Source organism: Plectropomus leopardus, chromosome 14 (genome assembly GCF_008729295.1).
Source record: "Plectropomus leopardus isolate mb chromosome 14, YSFRI_Pleo_2.0, whole genome shotgun sequence".
In the NCBI taxonomy this organism is placed as follows: Eukaryota; Metazoa; Chordata; class Actinopteri; order Perciformes; family Serranidae; genus Plectropomus; species Plectropomus leopardus.
This window is the reverse complement of record NC_056476.1, coordinates 22,864,739-22,887,915: the sequence shown is the minus strand read 5'-3', so window position 1 is coordinate 22,887,915 and position 23,177 is coordinate 22,864,739. Positions and strand designations below refer to the sequence as shown.

At 38.8% G+C, this 23,177-nt stretch overlaps 1 protein-coding gene across 1 annotated transcript in view; it reads right to left on the bottom strand.

Moving 5' to 3' along the window:
- LOC121953616 (CAP-Gly domain-containing linker protein 3-like) overlaps positions 1 to 22,216 on the bottom strand; it is a 40,921-nt gene extending 18,705 nt beyond the window's left edge. Inside the window, exons 1-7 of the mRNA XM_042500799.1 lie at positions 22,115 to 22,216; positions 20,415 to 20,546; positions 17,882 to 18,021; positions 17,269 to 17,362; positions 16,205 to 16,366; positions 13,890 to 14,008; positions 7,269 to 7,517 (exon numbers count right to left, since the gene is read on the bottom strand). Coding sequence (XP_042356733.1) covers positions 7,269 to 7,517; positions 13,890 to 14,008; positions 16,205 to 16,366; positions 17,269 to 17,362; positions 17,882 to 18,021; positions 20,415 to 20,546; positions 22,115 to 22,151 — 933 coding nt within the window. The 5' untranslated portion in view covers positions 22,152 to 22,216. The remainder of the gene's footprint in view (positions 1 to 7,268; positions 7,518 to 13,889; positions 14,009 to 16,204; positions 16,367 to 17,268; positions 17,363 to 17,881; positions 18,022 to 20,414; positions 20,547 to 22,114) is intronic.
- Between the last annotated feature and the right edge of the window lie 961 nt (positions 22,217 to 23,177).

Here is a 23,177-nt window from a genome sequence, read left to right as displayed (position 1 = left end):
AGGTATACAGGGATTTAAGAGCCCTGATTAAATGGAGATAACTGGGACTGATAATGGTTGTTAGTGGTTTTCTTGTAGTCACCATTTCTGTGCAATCAATGAAAGTCAGGCTGTTAACAAAAGCTGCTGCTATAATGAGAGGTTATTTTTGTCAGACAAGCAATCATCACAATCACTCTTTTCCTGGGTTCATGTTTAAGCTCCTGATGGCTAGCAGCAGGTCAGTAAGCTTTCCTTTGACACTAAATGGAGGGTAATGGACCACTTGACTGCTAATGTGCAGATGGACGTGTCACACAGTACATAATCATGGACTTGGCACTCTTTAATATACAAGGTTCCCACACATTTTTACTCCTGAATTTTCAAAACTCTTCCAGAAATGTTCCATTATTTAATTTTTAACCTTGTTTCCATGACTTTATTTAAGTTCTACAAATGAGTAGGTGTATAAACACACACTTCCTGGTAATTTACAGATAAGCAAACTGCTAGCACTTACTATCTTAACTTGCAAGTTAGACATTCCTGCCACCAACCAGCTGCATAATAGACCATACTGGTATGTATGGCTATTTCACAAAATATCAAGGCTGCGCTACTTTTAAGGGGGTAAAAAAAACACAGATCCAATCAACAGTCAGGCATCACAGATTTTAAATAACGGATTTTGCACAATGTTCGACAAGTTTCGGGAGTTTTATGGATTAGTTTAAAAGACGGCCAAAATAAAGCATATTTAAAACCTTTCCAAAGCTTTTTATTAATTCCAAAGCAAAACAGTGATCTTAAAATTTTCAAGGAATTTCATGAGCATGGGAACCCTGAATATGGCTCTTCACAGAGAGACTGGCTATGAAAAACGTGTGTTATAGTGCACCGTGCTCCTTTAAAGCTCATGTTGGTAATGCTAGTTAGAGCTTGCAATATGAAGGCAGATGTGTCTGAAGATTCTTGTAGCTTTTAAAGCTTGCTGCTCTCCATTTATCCTTACTTGTCCTATTTTTACCATTAAGCATTTTCTTCAAAATATGTGCAGCAAAGTGGAGTTGTCTGAAAGGTACATGCACAGCATCTTCATAGTAAATTTGAAAATCCTTAAAGCCAGTGTTTACCTTGACAGACAGGTGGAGTTAATTCATACAACTATCCCTGAGCCTAGGACGACTCACTTGTTTGGGTATTTTCAACTTTTTCTATAATTCACACTGCATTATACACGTTAAAAGGTGGCTTACACTGACCATTTCACCTTGTCATCTCTTATCTCATTTTTAGGGCTCCATTCAAATTTAATAAACTCCTCAGCCCCTAGAGTACAAAAAGCCACTCTGATCTAATACGCATCATTTGTCAGGCTCTCTGTCAAAAATTGTAGAATGATTATAATTGTTTTATGCCACAAGAGTGAAAATCAGAACACTGTGTTCTAACAGTCAGGGTTTGCACACATTTTTACCAATGAATTTTCAAAACTTTCTCATAATTTTTTTTTTTTTAGTTTAAAAAAGGTAAACTTATAAGGCAATCACAGGACACAATACTAAGGCTCTGACTCCACTGTGCTAAGACAGGCATTATTAAAAAAAAATGCTTATTTAACATTTGAAAGCCATACATTATTAAACATGCATTTCCCAGGCATTGGCGAATGACTAAACTGCAAGGGCTTGCTACATTTACTCACTCAATAATCACACGGCCAACTAGTTCAATACTAGGACTTCACAATATCGTGTTGCTAGCGTTATTGTGATGTTATCTTGCATGATAAACACATTGCGAAAAATTGTGTTCAGGTATTTTTTGAGTTAGTTAGTTGTAGGAGACTATCAGTAGAAAACACACTTTATTAAACTTTATTAAATATAATTTGTTTTTATTATAGTTTTTTATTGTTAAGTTTAATGTTCAGTTGGTTTAATAAAAGAATTGACTGGAAATGTTTTTTTCTGTCAGTGTTTTAATCCAACTAGCAATTTGTTGTATTTTAACAGTATACTGAAAGCAGCAGAAAACTGAGTACACTTAAATATATATCTATCAATTGCAAGTAATATTGTTATCACAATAATCAATGACATTAACATATTGACTTTCAACTTTCAAATGACTGTCAACAGTAATGCAGTGCAGCACTAGATTTTCAATAAATATTTTGAGCAAAGTTTGTTGCATGTTTGACATGTTTTGGTCTTTTTCTGAATATATTTTTTTAAAAATTTTTTTAAAAAAGCCAAAACAATGAATATTCAAAACTTTAAAAAAAAAAATGCTGTTAATTCAAAACCATTTCCTTGAGTAATGACCTGAAAACATTATTATGTTGCAGTGAAGTTGACCTTTGACCTTTTGAATATAAAATGTCTTGTAGAACCTCATCATAATATCCTATTCAACATTGGTGTGAAATTGTGTTATAATTAATGTATGAATTCCTAAGTTATGGCTAAAAACTTGTTTTGTGTGGTCACAGTGACCCTTGATCATCGAGCTCTAATCCGTTAATTAAGTCCAAGTGGACGTTTGTGCCAAATATGAGGAGACACCCTCAGACCTTCATGAGATATCGTGTTTATGAGAATGAGAAAGTGAAGTCACAGAGACCTTTACCTTTTACCACCAAAATCTAATTAGTTCATCATTGAGTCCAAGTGGACGTTTGTGGCAAATTTGAAAAAAATTGAAAACATAATGCCTCAAGCCACAGTTATCGCTGGCACGGAGGCATAAAAAGCAGCTTGAATAAAGAGCAATGGGTAGCAGCTGTGCCAAAGGACTGCAAAGGCAATTGGACACATTCATCATTTGAACATAAGTCCCGAAAATCATGAATCATGAACAATGTCGCCAACAAGCTCATGTTTAAAAATGTGGATGGTTTGTGGTCACTGTATTATTGGGGTCTATAGTCTATGAGCTGACATGAAACTTAACTTCATTTCCCTTAAGTACTATTACCAATATCATTATCTGGCCTTTTTTTTCATTACTCTGGTAGTTATCTTGCTACACACTTCGACGACAGTGTACGACAACTGTTGCCAGGGCCAAAAGCACAGAGTAGAGCCTAACATAGGGAAACTTCAATGTGTCAAGGTTTGAAGAAGGAATGTGGAAAAAGCCGTTTCCAAGAAGAGCAGAGAATTCCTCATTTTTTCACAGAAATGATGGAAAACCATGGTCACGTTTTTTTCCTCACCTATGTTGGTGCACAAATGATAATATTTGAAGCCACTACCAGGACACAACATACAGGCAGAGACAGAGATGGTGTCTGCAGGCAGTGTAATGGACACAGGGGTCGGTGTTTAGTATGAGTGATGCAGCTGCAAAGATGAGCGCTATAATTAGTCACACTGAGGATTGGAGTAACCTCAGACTTTGCTGAGCTCATCTGCCCAAATAGTTCCAGACTTTTGGTCACATTAATCTCATGTATCTGGGGTTTCTGGCAGAGACTGGAAATGTCAGTGTTAAGTGCAAAGTCAGCTGCAAGTGATGAGAGAAAGGATGTCACGGATATTGCTTAACTGAGCACCTGAGCACGTACTCATTAATTTGAAGCACAAACGGCTGCAACAGTGGTGTCTGGTGATTTTGTGCCAATGGCACAACAGTGGATGTCTCTTTCACCTGCTTTGTTGGATCATTCAGCGAATTCAGGATGGACTGAGCCTGCGCGGTCAGCCTGATGGCTAAAGGCACACATCAGTCATTGGGGGAAAAAAAGCCAGTTTTTGTGAAATTTTGCACGGATTTCTGGGGTTTTCATTGCATTTTGAAGCAAGAGCACTGCGTAGCAAATTGTCAAAGTCCAACTGTGCCGTCGACATAGTTACAAAACTGTAAATTATTTGACCTATGGGGCTAAATCTCCAACGCTTTCAAAGAGCGCTTATTGTCAAAGGGATTACACATGGCTTACACCACCACACCGAAGTTGGGTGGTGAGGATGAGCAGCTACAATAAAGTATTTCTTTGCATCACAGGAAGGAATTGGGCAAAAATAAATTGGTTGTTTGATGAATTTCTTTGCCTAAATTCATGGGTAAATTTTCTTTCCCTGGCTTATTAAAAATAATTGTGTAAATCCACAAATTTCTTGCAGTTGTGGAACATTTCTTGCCAAGTTGCTCATTTCCTTTTTTCTTTGTAAGGAGGAAATCGCACCAATTTCCTCAGGGTTCAAAGTTTTAAATAATTGTGAAAGGCATGTTTAAGCAGCTTAAGAAAAGTGATATCTCTGCAGGTTTCAAAGGCTTTACAGAAATTGTTAAAACATATAGGGTGATTACAGGGTGATTGGTCAAGAGTAGAATAACACTACTAATGTGATTACTTCAGTGTACCCTTTTGTTTATACATTATCAGTTTTCCAACACTTGAGCTAATTGCACTTTTCACCGTTACAGAGAACGAACCATCACAGCAAAGAGAAGAGGATGATCAGCAGGCAAAGAGGAAGAGTTTGAGCATTTTAAAACAACTAACACTCTTACCAAACATTTATCAGAATCACAGTTTTGAGTTGGATGAACTTGAACATGCTCAGTTCATTCTGGCATATCATCAACTTCTATCTGTCAGACATAACCCTGAACGCTGGAAGGATGCCAGCAGGGTGTTGCTTAGCAACTGGAAACTATTTTTCTTGGTCAAAGGCTGAAATAATTGTAAAAAAAACATTAGCCAAAGCCTAATTTTTTTAAGGATAAACCACTGCACAGCTGCATGCCACTGGTGTGATGTGGCTACTGACATGACACCGTTTGTGTATCTTTCTATGTCATTGCTTTCCGTGATATTTATGCAGCGCACTTTAAATTCATGTGCTACTGTTAGTAGACTACAGTAGGTGTTTGTAAGATATGTCAATTCAATCAATAATCCCATGGAAAGAAAGATCAGTGCATTCTCTTCCAGTTCTGAAAAAAGGGCGGGAATTCAACCACAGCCATTTGATGCACAAATCTGCTCTGTGCCTCTGAGTGCACATTTGTGCTGTGTGTGCATTAGTGTGTCTGCTCCCCCTCCTGTACTGCCTCTGTAGTAATACACAGAGAAAAACATTGTTAATTTGAACATTTGTATAACTGCAGGACCAGTGGTTCAGTCAGCCTGTGTGCTTCCAGTTTAGCCCAGTGCTCTGTGTCTTTCACTCAGTGGTGAAAGCAGGTTAGAGAGACGAAGACAGTTAGAAGCGAAGGCCTCCAGATCACAAATGTTTGTCTTCCGCCCATGCCGCCAGCTCTTGGACCTCTATCAACGGATGAGTGGGAAGCTCTGGGGGAGGCCAAACACTGTTAATCTGCACTCACTGCGATGACACACAGCTGGTTGTTTCCCTTCACTGTTCCAATATAAAAGCAGCAGAGTAGCTCTTTATTCACTGTTGAAATCATTAAAAAAGAAGCCAAATCATGTGTAACATTACTACCTTGCTAGCTATCTAACCCTTCACTTTCCAGGGTTGGATTTTGGTTTTGGAATGTGGGTGAAATGTATATCTCCTTCCAATCTTCAGTTAACAAGTATTATTATAACATTTAGCTTGAATTCCACAAAACCAGCCTGAAAATGAAAGAAATCTGAAACTATTGCGGCAGAGTCTCTGGAGCAAAGCCCTGTACTTATCCGACCCTTTTCAGAGCTGGCCAATGCTATGCTATGAATGGCTAATCTACGTTTGAAGGGCAGCACTTAGCAAACAGTCAATTGTAGGAACCTCTCCACATTTGCAGATATACTGTGCAGGATTTTCCTAAGAATAAAACAATGTGTAGAGCAGATTCATACAACAGTAATCTCTCTAAATCACCCACTTATGCCCCCCTAAAAGTGGATGGCAGTGTATTTATTGCCCCCCGCCTGTTATCTCTTGCATTTTTGCTGTGGTTGGGATGTTTATAGGCATGTAGCTCCTCTACCTTGTGTTTTTAGGAGCACCCTCGACGCCTCAATTTGGGAAAACTTAACTAAGAGCGAGAAGGGGACCAGCATCATCACTGTTTTTTCCCCATTGTCCAGTCAGATGAATTGAAAGGTGGACCTTCTGTGGTGGTAATAACAACCAGATGATGGAACACTGTACATGGTTAGTGTTAACTATCTAATTATTTCACAGCAAAATAGCATTTAAGCTAAGGACACAATTAGGTGGTTACCTGGTGGTTATTGGTGGTTACGACAATAATTTTAAAATATTTTTAAAGAAAGACAGGGCAAGCTGCTAAACATGGCCTGTCTGATCAGAGTCTTACTTTGCTTAAGTATCTGATATCACTGCTTCAAATGGAGTGTGGAGCTCTGTTAGATGAGCGATACATTTTCACTGTTAACTGCTTTTCCCATTAAAATTAGCGCATGCACGCAGGTTTTTTAAACACAGACAGACCCACTAAAAATAGGCTTTTGACTGCTTTCTCATTGCCAGTAGAGCAGAGCTGTGTAGATGGCTCTGCAGCTGATGAGTATGCATGTGTGTGTTATTTTTTTTGGTGTGTAACGTTCGATATCACAGACGAACGGCCAACAGGTAAACAGTAGAGAACAGCATGGATAGAGGCCTGTGAAAACTTTATGATAGTTACTTCTCTTTACTTTTCTCTTACTTATTCAGTCTCTTCTTCAAACTTGGCGTAGACTGATTTGAATTGATGTTTTGAATTGATGTTGCGCTGCTTAGGTGAAGATGGATAGTAATTAGTGGTGGCAGGTCATTGCATCTCGCCAGTTAAGGAGCTTAAATTTACATGTTCACCAGGGTGTTGTGTTTCGATCAATGCTGATCAGAGCCGGAGGCGATAAAAACTCATGACTACTGCAGAGCCATTTGACCCGGGTGTGAATGCCAATTGTACACTCTTCCATTGGATTAAAAAGCCAAATGTTAGAAGGTGTTAGCGGGTTTTTGTGCAGTGGAAATGAGAGAGCTCTGTAAGATGAGCGACACATTTTCACAGTGAGTAGAATGTAATAATGGCAGCCCTCTCTCACTGCTGCTGGACATTAGTTTTTTTTCACAGACATTCCCCCTGTAACTACAGATGTGTGCGCTCTTTTGAATCAGCTAATCATTAGGTTGGGAAACATTCCTCTATAGTATCACTTTATTATATGGCAAAAGAAAAAGGACAGGATTTAAAATATAATAGATTTAAAATATTGGCACAGCTTTGAGGAGGACTTAAATACAACCACTGAAGGATTAATGAAGGTATTATTAATGATAATTCTTGCCTTTTGATAGTGACCTACCACACACCTTCTGTCCAGCGATCACCACACGGTCACCTAGTCGGATCCCCATGCTGGCGAGCTGTATCCTGGCCTTATCCGAGAGAACAGGAAGGGACTGGGCTGGCAGTGTGAGGGGCAGAGGGGAGCTGGGTCTGGGTAAAGCCTGTCTCAGCAAAGTCCGCAGCTCTTTGGCCACGGCGGCTGCATCTGCCATCTCCAAGGGCATGTCGAGGGGGTCAGGCACCACGTCTGCTGGGCACTGCCCTTTTTCATTCTGTGAGAAGAGACAAGGAAAAAGCACATAAGATCAATGATACAATGATGAACAAGAAGTGAAATCCATCCAACTTTCTCTTTTTTTTCCTAAACGTAATATAAATGATCAATATTGATAAATATCAAGTGTGGTATCAACCTCATGACAGGCTGCTAGGACATCAAAAAGAAAAACTTTTATTTTTGCTGCCATTTTGGAAAAGTTTAGTTATCGTTTCTATAATGAGGACACTGGGCTTAACAGAATCTTTAATCTCATCTCTGCTCCCAGAACTAAAACCCCCCTCTGTGTGTTTCAAAGCAGCTGATCTGCAGGCACACAACATGGAAGTTTAGTCAAGTGAATCAAAGAGAGTAAAGTCAGTGAGAGGTGAGACAGACTGAGTCAGCAAACCCGAGGGGAAGTGACGGTAGAAGGAAGCCGTGTGACAGACGAGGGAACCTCTGTCTGCTCTACTGTGCTGGAGTAACTGGGGCGCACTCGCATTAGCCATTCCCTCCAGCAATAATAAAACTGGTCTTTGATAAACATCAAAAAGGAGCTTGTCTTTGATTACCAAGGCCTGTTGTTCACATGTAACACCGAGCCAATGTACAAACCACATAATCTGCAACAGTGGCTTCAATAAATGTGTGCCGCTCTGTGTGTAGTCTTTTGAGGCACAATTTCACAGGGATGTTCACAGAAAGAAATGTTTAGTAAAATGTGGATTTTCCTTATTTTTCTTTTTTTTGAGTGAGTATTGAAATCATTCTAATTCTTCCTATTTTTTTTTTTTTTTACAATATTTAACCTATTCATCAGCCTTGCAGATATGAGACAAATGCCTTTGTTACATAACAGCCATACATGGGGTTTATGGGTTTAGATTTGTACCCCCGAATAAATATTTAAGTGATGGCAAATGGACCTGCACTTGTATACTGCTTTTCAAGTCATTCATACACTGGTGATTGAGGCTACCGTACATGGTGCCACCTGTTACTTACTGTTTCATACATTCACACGCACTTACACACTGATGGAACAGCCATCAGGAGCAATTTGGGGTTCAGTATCTTGCTCAGGGATACTTCAAAATATTGACTGGAGGAGCCTGGGTTTGAACTACCAACCTTACGATTAGTGGACAACCTGCTCTCCCTCTGAACCACAGATGCTACAGTAGAGGAGGACTTTTACTTTGAAAAAAGTAAAGACATTAACACCATGAATTAATGCAGCAAAGGCACAAATTAGTGCAGAGGACCCCAAACTCTCCTGCATGTCCTTTCCAATATTAAATCTACAGTCATACCGACAATGGTAGTTAGAGCATATGTTTCATTTTCTTGAAATCTACCCTAAAGAAAATAGTCATATGGTATTTGCAATATTACACTCTTAATATACACTTGGCATCGACTCAGTACAATAATAGGGTAAATAGAAAGACATTATATATTATAATATATTTAAGCCAAGTTATGAGTTATAGTTGGACAATTACAAAAAATACAATTATGCAGCCCTGGGATAAATCCTATCTTTATGGAGATAATGTTCAGTTTTTGTCAACACTGTTGAGGCTCTACTTATCTGCTACTGTATTGTCCACTGTCAAAAGATAGGATGATTGAAAATGATATTATGGTATATTCTGAACCCAGTCAACCCAGTCTGTCATGTAAGTAATCTGACAGTTAGGAAATTTTACAATTTTAAAATTACAAACCACATGTCTTCATCCACATGATGTATAGTTGTATACCAAGCAGTAAGCTTTACCTATCTTAGTTCACCTCAAACACAGCTATGGAATAAAGAGGCATCTAGTTTAAGTAAAAGAAGGATTTCCTCCCAAAATGCATGGCTGTTAGGAATGAACTTTTATTGAACTATTTACTTACAAAGTCATAAGACATCGTAAGTCAACGACAACGCCTGCAGCATCTGTATAAACCTCATGGGAGCTGTACCTGCTGGCAAAACATGATGGAGACAACTTTACTCTACCCACCAAAAATCCAGCACACACTAACAGACTTGTACCAGTGTCTCACTTCAAATCTAAAAGTGAAACAGTCAAGTAAGCAATCCACTACAGCAACCTGCCACTAAATTAAAGTAGGATGAGTTGCCACAACTATTATGGCACAAGATTTGTGGTAAGAGAAGCAGTATTTTATTACTTTTCCATCCTTATAAAAAAAACAAACTTTCCACTGCTCAAATTCAAGGTTAGTTGTGACGAAGCTCTCCTGAACAGGAGAAGAGAAATATCAAAATAAACCATCTCCAAGTCTGACCTTTACTCCAAAGGAAAATAGATTTAAAAGATAAACTATGCAGGATTTAAAAAAAAAGTATACACTCATACAAAAGTAATCCCTCTCACTCATCACTTATGACCCTCGAAAAGTGTGTGGTGGTGTATATATCTGCACAGAACCTGCCCTCTGACTGTATTCTCTTATTTTCTTCCTATTTTGCCATGTTCGCGACGGTCCTGGGCACACAGAGTGCAGGTGAGGACAAAGTAGTAGCCTCATAGTAAGCAGCATACATCCATGAAGATGCAACAAAAATAAAGCTAATACAAGGAGGCAAAATGGCAAGTGGAGTGAATATGTGGTTAGCTTTCATTTATACTGGCGATACTGTTTATAAAAAAGTAGTAGACAATTTCTGCATAGTGTATCTTTAAAGCTGGAGTGTGGAACTTTTGTCTCCCCCTCTGGCAGTGAGTAAATACATAAATACAGAGTACATTTAAATGCACAAAAAAGTCTGGTTTTTGCCCTTAATCCAAAAAAAGACAACCTTTCTACTAAGATGTTTATATGGCCAATGAAAAAGAATATCCCTCTACTATTGCGTTTACATGCAGCCGTGCATTCACCGAATAACATGAACTGACATGTTGTTAATCATGTCAAAAGATGGAAAAGTGGAACGGCTGAAGCCGCTTGTCATTTTGCTTCTTTGCATCAAAATAGGACTTTTTTTTTTAAGTTTCTACCAGTGGTTGATTTGTTGGACCATACAAACACATTCTCCCCCTTTTACTCCCTCAACTTTCTTCTTGAAAAGGTCAGCGCTGCAATATTTGCACAAATCTAGAAACCTGTGATATGCAAGTCTTTCATAATGTTATTTTTAATAGGTTATTTAGGGACAATGCTAATTAACATAGTGGAGCTTCTGCCTGTTACAAGCATGCTGTAGTAACTGATGTTTCACATATAGAGATTATAGCTATTACTAGTTTTTACCTCCTGTCCCTAGTTAGGCTTTTAGTAAAGAAAAAGAAAAAAGGACAAGATATGAAGGTTACATAGCACAGCATGCAGACAATGACAAAAAAGAAGGTATGTTTCTGACCAGAAATGTTGGCTTTACTTTTGCACATGTATCTCTCCCATGACCTTGCAAATTGTTAACCAGTTGGTTTGTGTACAACTTATCCATGACCATTAACAGGCAAGAGACATGTGCCACAAACTGCAGTAAAAACCCAGCTGAGGAGTATATTCTGAATGCACTTGTATACATGCCCTATAAAGCTACTTGAACATGAATAATAACATAACTTCCCACATCTCTTGATCGAAAAATGCTGAATTTGGAAAAAGACCTTATTTGGAATATCTAAATGGAAAATGCTTTTTACTTAACCTGCATCAAATTCAGAATATTGTCAATTTGGAATAATTAGTATGCATGTAAACATAGACACTGTGGACGCATGCTTATAATGTATGCCTGCAGGTGAGTTGCCACATCTCCCCAACCCCCAGGAGCACTCTCTTCAAGTCTTTTTGACTTTAATCCTTCCTCTGAATGCAGAGTTTCTTTCTTTATCTGGAGCATCCTTTCAAGAAACCTTTCTTGGACGATTCTCAGAATTTTGGGTGACAGCTTCAGACATACTCCTAGCTGCCTTTCTAACTGTCAACAACATCAGAATCATGCGCAGGTACAGAAAGCAGCGCAGTGCCAAACAGAAAAGATAACAAAAACTGACAAATCAAACATAAAATGAAAACAAAATTAATCTCTCCCCCTTTTAGTACTAGCTGTTTGGCTGAAAATGCATCCCTGCTAGTGTGCCTGCATGAAAAAGTCGCTACAAACATCCAACACCAAAACTCTGGTATACTGAGAGCTTTCCCTGGCTGTGACAGGATTAATCAGCTTTGTGTGATCTTGTTTGGCTTGAATGTAACAGATGTTCATTTATATATAAAAGTACTGCACACAAGCCACTTTTCTTTGTGTGTCTGTGCATTTTGCAGTGTACTCTCTTGGGTAATGATCAAATTAGTTTACTCAATGTTATGACTTCACACACCCACATGAGTGATCTGTACCTAAACTACTGGCTTAGGTCACAGTAAACATACTGGTCCTTTCAAAATGATCAAGAGGACTACTGGGGGAATAAAAAGAAATGGCAATATCAGCACTTGTGTAGCAGAAGCAACATTTCACTGGGGCTAATTGGAAGCAGGAAAGACTTGATAAACCTTAAATAACAAAGCAGCCAGAAAAATAATCTCTCCTAAATGGAGTTTTCACTATTGCTTGGCATGGTTAGGAACAAGTATCAATTCTTATAACATGGAAGATCTCTAAATGAAGGGTTAAAAAGACAGTGGGTTCATATGCACCAGCATTTTACATGCTGCCTGAGCTTTACAATCACACATTAAAAGATACAGAGCCTCTGCACTCCTCTTTAAGCAAGGACATTATTGGATTATGGTGTGCAGTGCTTTGGTGACCTCCAGTGGGAAAATTAGCGCATACAAAGCACAGGCACCGATTTCTGTTCAGACACAGCTTTACTGCATCGGAAAAATCCTTTTGTTAATATAAAGATAATAATGGCACATTGAGACATGCACATTCTAGTATGGGTAGAAATTTTTGATATATGCGCTACAACAGAGCGTAGAGTCTTGATGCCACATCACCATCTACTGGGAATCTGCTGAACAACCTTCAGTTCAAGGTAACAGTTGATCAGGGCTGCCAGCAAACCCCTCAACCGAGGCTTTAAATGACTGAGAGGCACAAGGCACACAGACTGAGCACTGAGAGATGTTCCAGTGGCAATCTGTGCAAAAAATGTCTGGGAAATTTGTATAGCAAGCAGTTGCCTTTTAGGTGTTATCTGTCAGCTGATTTAGTAAATATACGCAAAGAAAGACTGAATATTTGAAATGGTATAAATGTGAGGCCTGAGAGAGTAAATAAAAAAACTGCAATCTGTTATGTTTTTTAACTGAGCATAAGGAGTTTCTTTTGCAAAGGTCTCCACCAAATCAATTCAAATCTGTAAAGGAGCTCGGATTACATCGCATAAGAGAGGCTTTGAAAATTTGATGGTGGGAAAATTGTGGGAGTGAGTTTTCTATTTCCAGTGCGTCCTGATAGATGACATCTGTGAGTAAATACAGGGGGCGGGAGCAGTATCACGAACACCCACAGTCTAATGAAATCCAATACAATAGCTGCAAAACAAACAACTTCAGTTTATGACGTTCAGTTTTTGTTAAAACGCTGTGAAAAAGTTCAATAACATAACAGCTTTTCATTTTTAGGACTGCATTATATGAGGTGACTTTATAGTAATAAGTTAATAGGCCAACTTATTGTTTTATATACAATTTTAAGAGGGCACTTGTTTGATACTGTGAGGTTTGGGATGGCTAGACAAACTAAGCAAACTAATGATGTCACCTTCAGATACACAGTACATTTATTTTTAATCAAATTAATCAGTTTATTTTTTTAAGTGTATAGCCAATAATACAAATAATCGTTAGCAGTCAGTAATCTTAGTACTGTATTTGGTTACCCTTTAAAGATATAGGTAGGGGACAGACAAATATGAAAAACTTGCCACACTAAAATATACTGTATAAATAATGAAACTTAAAAAAAAAACATTTTAATTGAACTGAAATGAACTGATAAAGCTGCTCAAGAAAAAAAAAATGTTTTTCCATTTGAGAAAGAGAAATATGAAGTCATTACAAGTAATTGTGTGTCGTGATACCCTCCTAGAATTTTTACTATACTGTACCCTTTTCTAAGTTATGAAAATCTGTGATAAAGACAGCAGAACCTTTTCGTGCGGCAGCACTGCAGGCTTGTAATGTAAGAGGGTGTCAGGAGAAAGGCCTGCTGTCATGATGGTTAAGTACAGAAATTAATTAGGATTGTTCAGTATCTCATATTGAAGCTAAATGCCTGCCTTTCTGTAGACAACTACAATACTAAAAAGGAGAACAGGATTACATGTAATAATTGTTTGGATGAAAGGATCAGTTTGGTCAAAACTGCACGATTTTATGTAAGAGAGAGAACAATGTTACTTACTCTAAAAGCAGGGTTGGCTCCGAGCTCCAGGAGACATTTGACAGCTGAGATGCACAGGTTGGACGCAGCGATGTGCAGGGCGGTGCCAAAGTCAAAGTCACTGCAGGTGGCATCTACCTCTACAAAAAAAAGGGCAATCAGGAGGATTTTCAAAATGATTGATGGGATAGACAATTTTCTTGCAGTTACCTCACATTTAGAAACTGAACAAGAAAAAATTAAATCCTTCCCAAGTAGAGATGAAGTAAATATTGCTTCATTAACATCACCTCCATCACATGTTGTATTCAAACAAATTACTGAGAGGAGATTCAAAGCAAGACATGCCAGACTTAATTTGACATGATCATCAGTGCTGGGACAGCAGTTTTTTTTTGTTTTGTTTTTAACATCGGAAACTTAAAGGTGCATAATGAATAGACCAGAAGACAAAGTACCATAGTAAATTAATGTGAAAGAACTTGTGACAATAGAGTTTTTGTCTATGAATCAGATTTACTTAGTTATCTTAGATTTGCTGAGTAAAACCCAGAACCTCAAAACCTAAAAACTGGGCTGATAGGAAAAAAAACACATCAGTTATTCCAATATGCCAGCAAACCTGCATCAGTAAACAGGCTCCAGGTCCCTGGTTGAGTCATTGCTACAGTATCTGTTATCAGGGCCAAAGGAGGTCCTTACTTTAGCTGAAGTGAAGTGGGCCTTACTATCGTTCTGGTCTCTCAGGTGTTTGGATATGCATGCTGTGAGCATTCAGGGTCTGTGATGTTGCCCTATCTAAAATGTTGCTACAATATTCAACCACAAATTAATCAGCTCCTGTACAGTAGCCACACTTATTTTTTTGTACAATATATGTACTGTATATGTATAGTTAAAATCAAATTTTTCACAGTTCATGGCCAGTAACCAATAACCACTGTTATATAACCACAAGCAAAACAACTGATCTCACTAATGACACGTTACATTGTTATAAAATCAGATTTCTGATATGCAATGAAAATTGTGGTGAAATGAATGGGGTTTATGTAATTATTTCATATTTCCACACATGTATAACATATAACACATGTATAAATGCATATATTACTGAATTTGCTCAGTAAATCCTGTATTTGAGGCATCATAACCACATGTTCATTTAGACAGAGCACAGCTTGACCAGCTGTTTGGCCAGAGGTGATAATCATCATGTGCTCTATCACAGGCACAGTAATGCTAAACTGAACACAAAATCAGTGCAACTATGACTCTTGGTGACTTTTAAACTGAAAAGCTGTCTCCAATGCATTTTTGTACCGTGAAGGAAACTGCTCAAGTTGAAACATATTGGTCCATCTATGTATTAATAAAAGTTTTTTAACTACAATCAGAGAGCCTCATTTGTTTTTCAGACTAGCAACTTACACCATGGACTTCTATACAAAGAAAGCTGGACAGCCAGTGTTTTTATGCTTGACAAATAAACTAGATTGAAAACAAATATAGTGCACACAGTTATACAAAATATAATCTATTACAAAAAAGGACCTTAGCACCCTGGCAAAATGTGACTGATATACTAAATGGATAAATGGCTACTAATAATAACATAAAATAAAAATTCATCATTAGGCCCATGAGTTAACAAAGATATCTAAACAGCAATGTATGCTCTGCAGTAACTTGTCTAAATATATGTGTGTAATGTCAGAAAAGAAATTCACACACTCCTGTCTGTGCAGTATTCATTTACTGAGGCAAGCTTTGGGGTCAGGAACCTTTTTCAGACAGACTGCAGTGCACAATGCTTCTCCTGTTATTCTTTGTTTCGCCAAAGCTCCAGCACCATCAACAAAGCCTTATCTGCTGAGCGCTGATTTTTCCAAATTGGACTCAATACTCGTGTGAAATGAGTGATAATTAAAAGAAATGTAATCAATCTGCAGTAAACTACTGCTGCTAGTGTCCAAGTCTTTCCACACTGCAACATCATCGCCTGTATACAATGCCAGCAGGTACACACCAGAGTATCCACTGCAATGTAGAAACCCTTATCACATAATGAAACTTCTCTGTGACACGTACAACCAGAACTGACTGTGAGAATCATAAAGTCCGGCTGCATTGCAGGGATGTAAGAATGGATTGAATGAAACTACAGTGGGTGCACCTAATAAGCTGGCAACTCAGTATGTGTACCACAGGAAAAAGATACATTACTGCAGTCTTAATTGCCACTGCAGCTGGGTATGAAAATAGAAATGTTTGCCCTGTACTGTCTATCGGGGTGACCTTCTCCCCCTCTCCTCTGGTTGGCGCTCTGCGCTCACCTCCAGGCTGGGAGGCGTGCAACACCACCCGGAGAAGCTGGGGCACATCGAAGTAAGCAGCATAGTGCAGAGCCCTCATGTTAGTCCAGCGTGAGCGAAGGTTGGGATCAGCACCCAGGGCGAGGAGCTGCCGAGCAAAGCCGGCTGCTGTCTCTGCATCACCTGAGGAACACAGGAGGGAAACAGGTATGTCAACAGACAATATGTCATCTCTGCAGATGATGTTTTCAAGCAATCCTTCACCCCTCATTTGTATGATAATTACGTATCACGTGTTTCCCTATTGAATTTATAAGTACAACATGTTTTTCTTGTATTCCTCTAGTGAAAGAAGAATTTAGATTAGATTAGATTGTCTTTGCTCAAACAATACAATTGTGCAACACGCAGGTAGGAGCAATAAGCTATAGAAATAATGAAAGAGAGCACATTTTACAAAATAGCTGTGTTCCCTGATACAGTCATTCTGTGTTCATGGTCTTTATGGCACAGGGAATAAAGGACCGACTGTAAATGTTCCGACTGTTTCTTAGGACCCTAAAAATCGACAGCCAGATGGGAGCAGCTCAGACTCTGAGTAATGGATGTCAGGCATCTCCATTTATGTTTGGCCTTCCTGTGTACAGCACTGTCAAATATATTGCTAAGTTGTTTCAAAAAACTGTGGAAATTCTTAGTTTAATAACAGCAAAACTTTATCATACCACCTGCTTACAAAGTTTCGTGCAACTTGTGCAGCATAATCCAAGACTCATTTATCATTCAGTCATACGCTCAGTACTTCCCAAACGTACAGCCCTTTCTGACAGCGAGCTAAACTGAAAGTGAAGCTAATGTTTTCAACACAAATTTAATGCAACATTGGGTGAGTAAATTATATACAAACGGTCACCTAGGGGGTAAAGTATTCCTTTAAGAAGTGCTAATGAATTGCTGCTCATACAGGATCGTGTTCAGTGGTCAGAGTAGCAAGATAACTAACACACAGACGAGACAGAGAACATGTGTATGCACTTTTACAGTCCAGCCGAGAGTGTTTATTCAACACCCTTGGTGATACTAACCGATGCCCGGGGCCCCGGCTTTGCAGCAGTAGTGCAGGAGGCTCATATCCGTCAGTCCGTCTCGATCGTTTACACCGCAGCCTCTCTTTAGGATCTGTGCAAAGACAAGATCTGCAGTGTGTCACTAAGGACCACCAGTGTCACTGTGCAGAAGTATTACATAATAGGCGATAAAGTGAAACGGCAGGGCACTGATCTGATGAATGACAAGCAAGCTGGGCCTCTCATAACTCCACTCATCTTTACATTTGGACCAGGATTGTTGCGCAAACTGACATGGAAACGAGGCATTTATTTCTCAAGGGTAGCAGTTATTAAGTGAGAGTGAGAGAAAATAATCTCCTGCTTTTACCCTTGAGACAAGTGCTTCCCTGCACAACTTACTGCATTGCAGCTATTTTGTGTAACACTGCGTGGAGGTTTGGGGGTGGGTTGGCAGAGGTTTATTTTATTCTTAAGTATTCGAGTGTTTTCAGTTATCACATTCTGTGTGATGCATTTTGTATTGACTTGTGAATAATTCAATTAGCAGAGCTGTGAAATGTGACTTGTACAAACAGAGAAGAGTTTGTATCGGAGCATACAGACTGTTAAAAATGATGGATGGCGTCACCTCATTGCCGATGAGGTCGATGTTCTTCTGAACCTGGGGCACCCACTGCCTGAGGACGGCAAACAGCTCCGGTATGGTGGTGCTGGGATCCAGAAGAACCTCTTTGCACTGCGGCTCACTGGGGTCGAAAAAGGAGAACTCTGGAGGTGGCGAGATGACAAAAATGACAGATACGCTTTAACTGTTATGCAATTCACCTTAAACCTGGGAATCCAAAGCCTCATGTTCTTTTTCACCAGTATATGCATGTGAGGAGAGCACAAGTGAAACTCTGCAGCACAGACATACATTAACTTTCTGCAACACACTGCTCAATCGATTCAATCAAATTAGTAATCTTGGGAAATGCCCTTGCTGTGCTTGCAGAGGCGAATGAAATCAGATGTGACAGCGGATGGCATGCCGCGAACCAAATGAAGCATTAGAGAGCTCGACTGAGGCTGAAAACAAATAGGCTTGGCCTTTCACAGTGAATACCAACGCTTATAATTTAACCAGCGTCCAACCTTTTGCTTTTGCTTTACCGACTGCATTACATTTAAGAGGGGGTCAATTTAAGAGCCATTTGTGTGACTAATAACCACATGATTTCATTCATTTTGTTCAGAGATGAAAAACTGATTGTATGTCAGCACTGCACTCCATTACAGCTGATATACCGATTGCCTGTTTAGGAATAGATAAATCACTGAGGTCAGGGGTCTTCAGTGTTTTTCAGATAAAGGACGCCTTAACTCAAAGAGAGACGGAGCAGGGACCTCCTACATGGATAAAACTGACTTGTACTTGAGACAATTCTCTGACTATTTTCAGGTCTTTTCTCATTTGCAATTGCCTGTAGCTGCTAAGTCAGCAGCAGTTGTAGCATGGATGCACCAGCCTCACCCTCTGCTCCTTCACCACTGGTTTCTGAGGTGGATGGTGTGATAGAGTCTCTTGCTCAAAAAGTTATAAAACGCCCTATTGTGGCTCACAAGAATATTCTTATTCTCAACATAATAACACAGCTAAATGTGTTTCAATAGTACGTAAATGTTTCCTAATGAGTTCATCTAGCTGTTATGGAGAAGTGCTGCACAGTGACTTAGCGTTAGCTAGCTCACAAAATTGCACACGGATTTAGGCCGAACAGTTAACCCTTTGAAACCTGGTCAAATTGGCTTGATTTATTTCAAGAACGAGGACAGGCCGCGTCCTTGTTGCCGCAGGTTTGACTCCGGCCTCGGCCCTTTGCTGCATGTTATCCCCTCTCTCTCTCACTGTCCTTTCAAAAAAAGGCAAAGAGTCCAAAAAAATATATATATATTTTTTTAAAGGCAATAAGCAACTTAAGAAAAAATTACCCATAAATCAGCAAGAAATCTGTAAAAAAAATTTAAAAAAAAAAAAAGTACAAGAAAATGAACTGGAAATAAGTGGAAAAAAAAAAAGAAATGACCTGAAAACGCTGCTGAAAAGTTAGTGTTCTGGACATCTTTCCCTAGTTTTATTTAAGAAGTTATTTTCTAAATCTACCAATTTCTTACAATTTGCAAGATATTTCTCGCTAAGTTTGCCTTTTACCTATGTTTTTGAGAGAAATCAAACCAATTTGCTCAGGGTTCAAAGGTTTAAACACTTGTGAAAGGCATCTGAATGCAGCACTAGAAAAATGATGTCGATCCAGAATTCAAAGGGTTTATGCTGTGTGTTTCATTAATGTTGTGTGTATGCATGTTGTGTACTGTAAATTAAATGGGGTTTATTAAAACGACAATTTATCTTTGCTAATATGTTGGGTTTCGGATAATGTGTATTTTCAGGATTTATTTTCTGACTTCATTATTATTATTATTATTATTATTATCATCATCATCTAACAATATTGTGGCAGCCCCCCTACAGTAACTCTGAGGACCCCATAGGGGTCACGGACCACCTATTGAAGACCTAGGATTTAAGTTGTATACTTTGTCAAACACACTGGAATGCACAAGATTAAAAAATAAGAAAATAAAAAACTAAAACCACCATGTTTACTATTTTAAAAAAAGCTGATATTTCAAAGATCAATCTGTAAGAAATGCATCGTCACTTCATCCACCATCAAAACTGCGTCTAACTATTCACTATATTGAAAATGATGCCCTGATATGATAATAATACTAAATGAGGAGCAAGAAATAGATATCTGCCATCCTAAAACTGGAATCATTGGTCAGAATAGTTATTGAGTGCAGTTTCAGAACTTTTATATCTCATCCCGTCAGCATAATCATCATCATCATCATTGATTATTACCACATGAATCTTGATTAGTCTGGCCAAGTGGTACACTAATCAAAACACTCAGCAATCACAACTTACTGATCAGGTTTTTAGCACGTTGTCAGCTGATCATCATCTTAAATGCAAGGTCGTGAACATTTTTCAGATTCCATTCATAGAGCTGCTGCGTGTACGTTTTTCACAGTCTGTTCACTGGTGCAGTGAGAATGTCACAAAGCTCCACTGCACGTATGTACTGAATGTGTGCATGTGTGTGGGTCCTCACCACAGTCACTGGGCATGGGTGCAGAGGCCACCTGGTGGATAACCGGCCGCTGATGAGTAGAGGCCCAGCCCAGCACAGTTCGTCCCTCAACAGGCTCTGAAACATCCTCCTTTGTCATCTCCCCCTCAGGGCCTGTGGCAAGAACAATATTAGAAGACCTATTCTGAGCACACAAGTAGGTCTCATTTCAACAAAGCAGTGAGAACTCCACTTATTTTATGAGGAGACATGACTCAACTGACGGTTGATTTGGCACCATCCTACTAAAACATTGAGCTTCTCAATTTTCCTCTAAAGGAGGCTTATGTAACTGTGTATTACACTGAAAATTGGGTCTGAATGAATCTCAAGGTGAATTATGCTGGTTAGACAGAAATATATATGCAGTAATATATCACAGAGCCACCAGCCTTAATACTGTTTACACTCCTGTGATAGGCCTTTCATCCTCCCATGATGCTGTTGTATACTGCAGCTTCCAAGTGCAACACGAAAAGTTAGTACACACAGTATGGGACAATTACAATTGCAATATTATCATAATATGATTTGTGTTCTCTCTAGCATTTTATACAAAAGGGGGAGTGATATCACCTGCATACTGAGGTATAGTGTGATCATGTGCAGTATGGTAAATGCATGAGGATTAGGCTATACATCTAAACTAGTATTTCTTTGTCTGGTTGTACGTTCTTTGTCTAGTATTTCTTTACCTTAAGATTTTTTTTAAATCTTAATTGAAAACTATTAGTCACCCATACTTCCTATAAGAATTACACTATAATTATTTCAATAAAAATTTAAATGTGAGCTTTTAATTTCATATTCAATGTTTATATTTTATTAACTGCCAAAAATTTTAACTGCCGAAACAAATGCAGTAACATTCACGTTCACATTTTTGGGTTTCTAACAGAGCTGGTTATCACCAAAAAAAAATGCAATATAGTGCATCCTTAACAAAGTACCAAGTGGTATCAAAACTTCTCCCATCAAAAAATATCTGCATTCCATTCTTTCTGCACTCACATCTAGAAAAAATGACTATTTGTATGGTTTTCCTCACAGCCAATTTCTGCATGCATTCTTCCATGTAACACAACATATGACTGGATATATTTGATGGCATTAGCAGTTCAGCTAGCCAATATGCCACCAAAATGCACAGAAGTCTGGTGCCAAAGAAGTAGAAAAAAAAAGGTATCAAAAGAAGATTTGAAATGGTATTGATATCACTTTAAGGATACTGATATTGGTACTGGTATTGTAATTTCTTAAATAATACCTAGCCCTAGTTTCTACCAAAAATGTTTTGTGTTGGTCTGAGGGTTAATGGTTGAAAAAAAACTTTAAAGGGGGTTTGTTATTGAATAAAGCTTAAGAACCACTGATCTGAACTGTAAAACCAACAAGATCATCTGATATTTCGGGCCTAAGGGTAAGAGACAAAGAAGGTCTGTACTTAAAAAAACTTCAGTGATGTTCTTAAGAGTTTCTAAAGACTTTGTGAGCATATGCTTAACTAGTCTAATCTTGAAGCACTTTATACATTACTCTTAGGACATTTTAAAAAGGAAAACAGGAGGCTGGGGGAGGACAGAAACCTTAACAGGCTGAACTACCAGCACAAACACAGACACAGGCCTAAGCCTGGAAAGGCAACACTGAACCTAAAAGCTCCCAAACCAACCAACACTCACTGTCATCTTCTTCATCCTCTTTCTTGTTGGTCTCCATGAGAGTTTCCCAGTCCAGCTAAGCTAAAATCAAGAGACACAGACTGGTTCCAGTACAACATCTAACCAAGCTGCTTCCCAAAATAACTCCCAAGAACATCGACAGTCCCTTCGCTCTGATTATACCCTGTGATCCCCTCACTCCCAGGTCCAGTGAGCTATTTACAGCCAGTTCTCACTTCTGACTCGCCCCTGCTGGAATGTCACTCTCATTTTTCAGTCGTGTGGACGGCTGACCCCGCTGCCACCTCATCTGACTAGTCAACCATGAGGCCCACGATGCAGAGAATGTGTCTGTGGGGTGACAGTGCAAACAAACACAGAGTATAAGGGCAGCAAAGTGGTGGCTGTGATTAGAGCGACTGTCCTTCACCGTAAAGGCCAGTGTCCAATTCCCCTTGACAGCAGGCATCCACCCCGCTGGAGCACCCACTGGAAAAAAGACTGACTCCCTACCAGCTTCAGAAGACAGAGGTGAAGCCGAACTTCACCTGTGAGATTTCTAAAAAAAAAAAAAATGCATTTTCTCCATTCACTGTACCAGTATAGAGTGCCAGTGGAATGAGTCCTAAAACCCAGAAAAGAGTCATTTTATATCTCCCGGTTCCTTTGAATGGGCACTTTGAATGGCTTTTTGGTTGACTGAAATAACATCCATGGTTAACATAAGCTTAAGGGACTTTTACGTGTTGTGTTATGACATAAAATGCCTCATTAAGTTACCCACAAACTAATTTTGAAGCTTTTATATGTCTAAAGAAAAAGTGGCTGAATAAGACTACAGAACATCATCACTCCAAACTTGGCTTTTACAGCCTTGTTGTGGTGGGTAATGTGGTGGTTTAGTTTGTTTCCTTTTTACTTCTGGAAATTGCATTCAAGCTTCAAAAATCAGAAAAGTGATGTTCATTTGTTTAAGATTATCTTGCTGAGCAAAACCTGCAAGTATCACACACATTTGTTTACCACATAGCTTATTTTCTGCACTAATCCAAAACCTAATGGAAAAATTCTGTTTTTGACAAGG